General features: G+C 49.6%; 1 protein-coding gene across 1 annotated transcript; it reads left to right on the top strand.

Moving 5' to 3' along the window:
* Positions 1-1,100: 1,100 nt before the first annotated feature.
* Positions 1,101-4,332, top strand: LOC306818829 (uncharacterized protein; the record flags this gene model as incomplete). Its single annotated transcript, XM_079336547.1, is given in 4 exon segments — positions 1,101-1,163; positions 4,091-4,117; positions 4,120-4,173; positions 4,234-4,332. Coding segments are annotated over 4 exon segments (243 nt in total), but the record flags the coding sequence as incomplete, so codon positions are not given.
* Between the last annotated feature and the right edge of the window lie 687 nt (positions 4,333-5,019).

The following is a 5,019-nucleotide window of genomic DNA, read 5'->3' as shown; positions in this document are numbered from 1 at the left end:
CACGGACACAAACACACAGACACTCACATAGACACACAGACACACACACACACACGGACACACACACACGGACAATCACACACAGGCACACACAGACACACACAAACACACAGACACACACGGACAAACAGACACACACACACACGGACACACACACACGGGCAAACAGACACACACACAAACAGACACACACACACACACACACACACACAGACACACACAGATACAAAGTGACACTCAGACACACACACGCACACAGACACACACACACACACAGACGCACACACAGTCACACACAGAAACACACACACACAGACACACACACATACGGACACACACACACACAGACACACACACACACAGACACACAGACACACACACACACACACACACACACACAGACACACACACACACACAGACACACACACACACACACACACACACACACACACAGACACACACACACACACATGGACACACACACACGGACACACACAAAGACACACACACAAACACACACACGCACACAGACACACACAAAGACACACACACACACAGTCACACAAAGAAACACACACACACATACACATAGACACTCAGACACACACACACACAGACACACACACACACACAGACACACACACACACACAGACACACAAATATGGGCACACACACAGACACACACACAGACACTCAGATACACACACAACGACACACACACATACAGACACTCACATAGACACACAGACACAAACACACACCCACACAAACACGGACACACAAACACGGACACACACACACGGACACACACACACGGACACAGAGACACAAACATACGGACACACATACGGACACACACACAGACACACACACACACACACAGACACACACACACATAGACACCCAGACACACACACACAGACACACACACAGACACACACACACACACAAACACACAGACACACTCATACGGACACACACACAGACACACACACACACAGACACACACACACACAAACACACAGACACACTCATACGGACACACACACAGACACACACACACACAGACACACACACACACACAGAGACACACACAGACACACCCACACACACACAGACACACACACACAGACACACAGACACACAAATACGGACACACACACAGACACACACACACAGACACACAGACACACACACACGGACACACACACACAGACACACAGACACACAAATACGGACACACACACAGACACACACACACACACACACAGACACACACACACGGACACACACACACAGACACAGAGACACAAACATACGGACACACATACGGACACACACACAGACACACACACACATAGACACCCAGACACACACACACACAGACACACACACACACAAACACACAGACCCACACATACGGACACACACACAGACACACACACACACACAGACACACAGACACACAGAAACACACACACACACACAGAAACACACACACACTCACAGAAACACACACACACAGACACACACACGGACACGTAGACAACCAGACACTCAGACACACACACACAGACACACACACACAGAAACACACACATAGACACACAAACACGTAGACAACCAGACACACACACACACACACACACAGACACACACACACACAAACATACACACACACACACGGACAAAAACACACACACAGACACACAGACACACACACACACAGAGACACACACACAGACACACACAGATACACAGACACACACACGCACACAGACACACACACACAGACACGCACACACATACACACAGTCACACACAGAAACACACACACGGACACACACACACAGACACGCACACACATACACACAGTCACACACACACACACACACGGACACACACACACTGACACACACGCACTGACACACACACGGACACACACATAGACACACACACGGACACACACACACGGACACACACACACGGACACACACACACAGACACACACACGGACACACACACATACACACACACACGGACACACACACACACGGACACACACACATGGACACACACACACACGGACACAGACATAGACACACACAGACACACACACACACGGACAACAACACACACACAGACACACAGACACACACACACACAGAGACACACACAGATACACAGACATACACACGCACACAGACACACACACACAGACACATACACACAGTCACACACAGAAACATACACACACAGAAACACACACACACACACACACGGACACACACACACACTGACACACACGCACTGACACACACACGGACACACACATAGACACACACACGGACACACACACACGGACACACACACACGGACAAACAGACACACAAACAAACACACACACACAGACAGACACACACGGACACACACACACGGACAAACAGACACACACACGGACACACACACACACAGACACACACAGACACACACACACGGACACACACACACAGACACACACACACACACACACGGACACACACACACACGGACACAAACACAGACACAGACACACAGACACAGACACACACACACACAGACACACACACAGACACACACACGGACACACACACACGTACACACACACACACGGACACACACACACACGGACACAAACACACAGACACTCACATAGACACACAGACACACACACACACACACACACACACCCACACACGGACACACACACACGGACAAACACACACAGACACACACAGACACACACGGGCAAACAGACACACACACAAACAGACACACACACACACACACACACACAGATACAAAGTGACACTCAGACAAACACACGCACACAGACACACACACACAGACACACACACACAGTCACACACAGAAACACACACACACAGTCACACACACACAAACACACAGACACACACACACACACAGACACACAGACACACACACACACACACACATGGACACACACACGGACACACACAGACACACACACAGACACACACACACAGACACACACACACAAACACACAGACACACACACACACACAGACACACAGACACACACACACACACATGGACACACACACGGACACACACAAAGACACACACACAAACACACACACAAACACACACATGCACACAGACACACACAAAGACACACACACACACCGTCACACAAAGAAACACACACACATACACATAGACACTCAGACACACACACACAGACACACACACACACAGACACACCCACACACACACAGACACACACACAGACACACACACACACAGACACACAGACAAACAAATACGGACACACACACGGACACACACACAGACACACACACACACACACAGACACACAAATATGGACACACACAGACACACACACACACACAGACACACACACATACAGACACTCACATAGACACACAGACACACAGACACACACACACACAGAGACACACACAGACACGCCCACACACACACAGACACACACACACAGACACACAGACACACAAATACGGACACACACACAGACACACACACACACACACACAGACACACACACACGGACACACACACACAGACACAGAGACACAAACATACGGACACACACACAGACACACACACACACAGACACACACACACATAGACACCCAGACACACACACACACAGACACACACACACACAAACACACAGACACACACACATACGGACACACACACAGACACACACACACACAGACACACAGACACACAGAAACACACACACACACACAGAAACACACACACACTCACAGAAACACACACACAGACACACATACACACGGACACAAACATACGGACACACACACAGACACACACACGGACACACACTCACACTCACACTCACAGAAACACACACACACAGACACACACGGACACGTAGACAACCAGACACTCAGACACACACACACAGACACACACACACAGACACACACACACAGAAACACACACATAGACACAAACACGTAGACAACCAGACACACACACACACACACAGACACACACACACACAAACATACACACACACACACGGACAAAAACACACACACAGACACACAGACACACACACACACAGAGACACACACACAGACACACACAGATACACAGACACACACACGCACACAGACACACACACACAGACACACACACACAGACACACACACACACATACACACAGTCACACACAGAAACATACACACACACAGAAACACACACACACACACACACGGACACACACACACACTGACACACACGCACTGACACACACACGGACACACACATAGACACACACACGGACACACACACACGGACACACACACACGGACACACACACACAGACACACACACGGACACACACACACACACACACACGGACACACACACACACAGACACACACACATGGACACACACACACACGGACACAGACATAGACACACACAGACACACACACACACACGGACACAAACACACACTGACACACACGCACTGACACACACACGGACACACACATAGACACACACACGGACACACACACACGGACACACACACACGGACAAACAGACACACAAACAAACACACACACACAGACAGACACACACGGACACACACACACGGACAAACAGACACACACACGGACACACACACAGACACACACACAGACACACACAGACACACACACACGGACACACACACACAGACACACACACACACACACACGGACACACACACACACGGACACAAACACAGACACAGACACACAGACACACAGACACGTACACACACACACACACAGACACACAGACACACAGACACAGACACACACACACACACGGACACACACACACGTACACACACACACACGGACACACACACACACGGACACAAACATACAGACACTCACATAGACACACAGACACACACACACACACACAC

The sequence above is a fragment of the Symphodus melops genome, assembly GCF_947650265.1.
Source record: "Symphodus melops genome assembly, chromosome: 23".
NCBI classification, from domain to species: Eukaryota; Metazoa; Chordata; class Actinopteri; order Labriformes; family Labridae; genus Symphodus; species Symphodus melops.
Note: the sequence above shows the minus strand (reverse complement) of the source record. Positions and strands in the feature narration are given on the sequence as shown.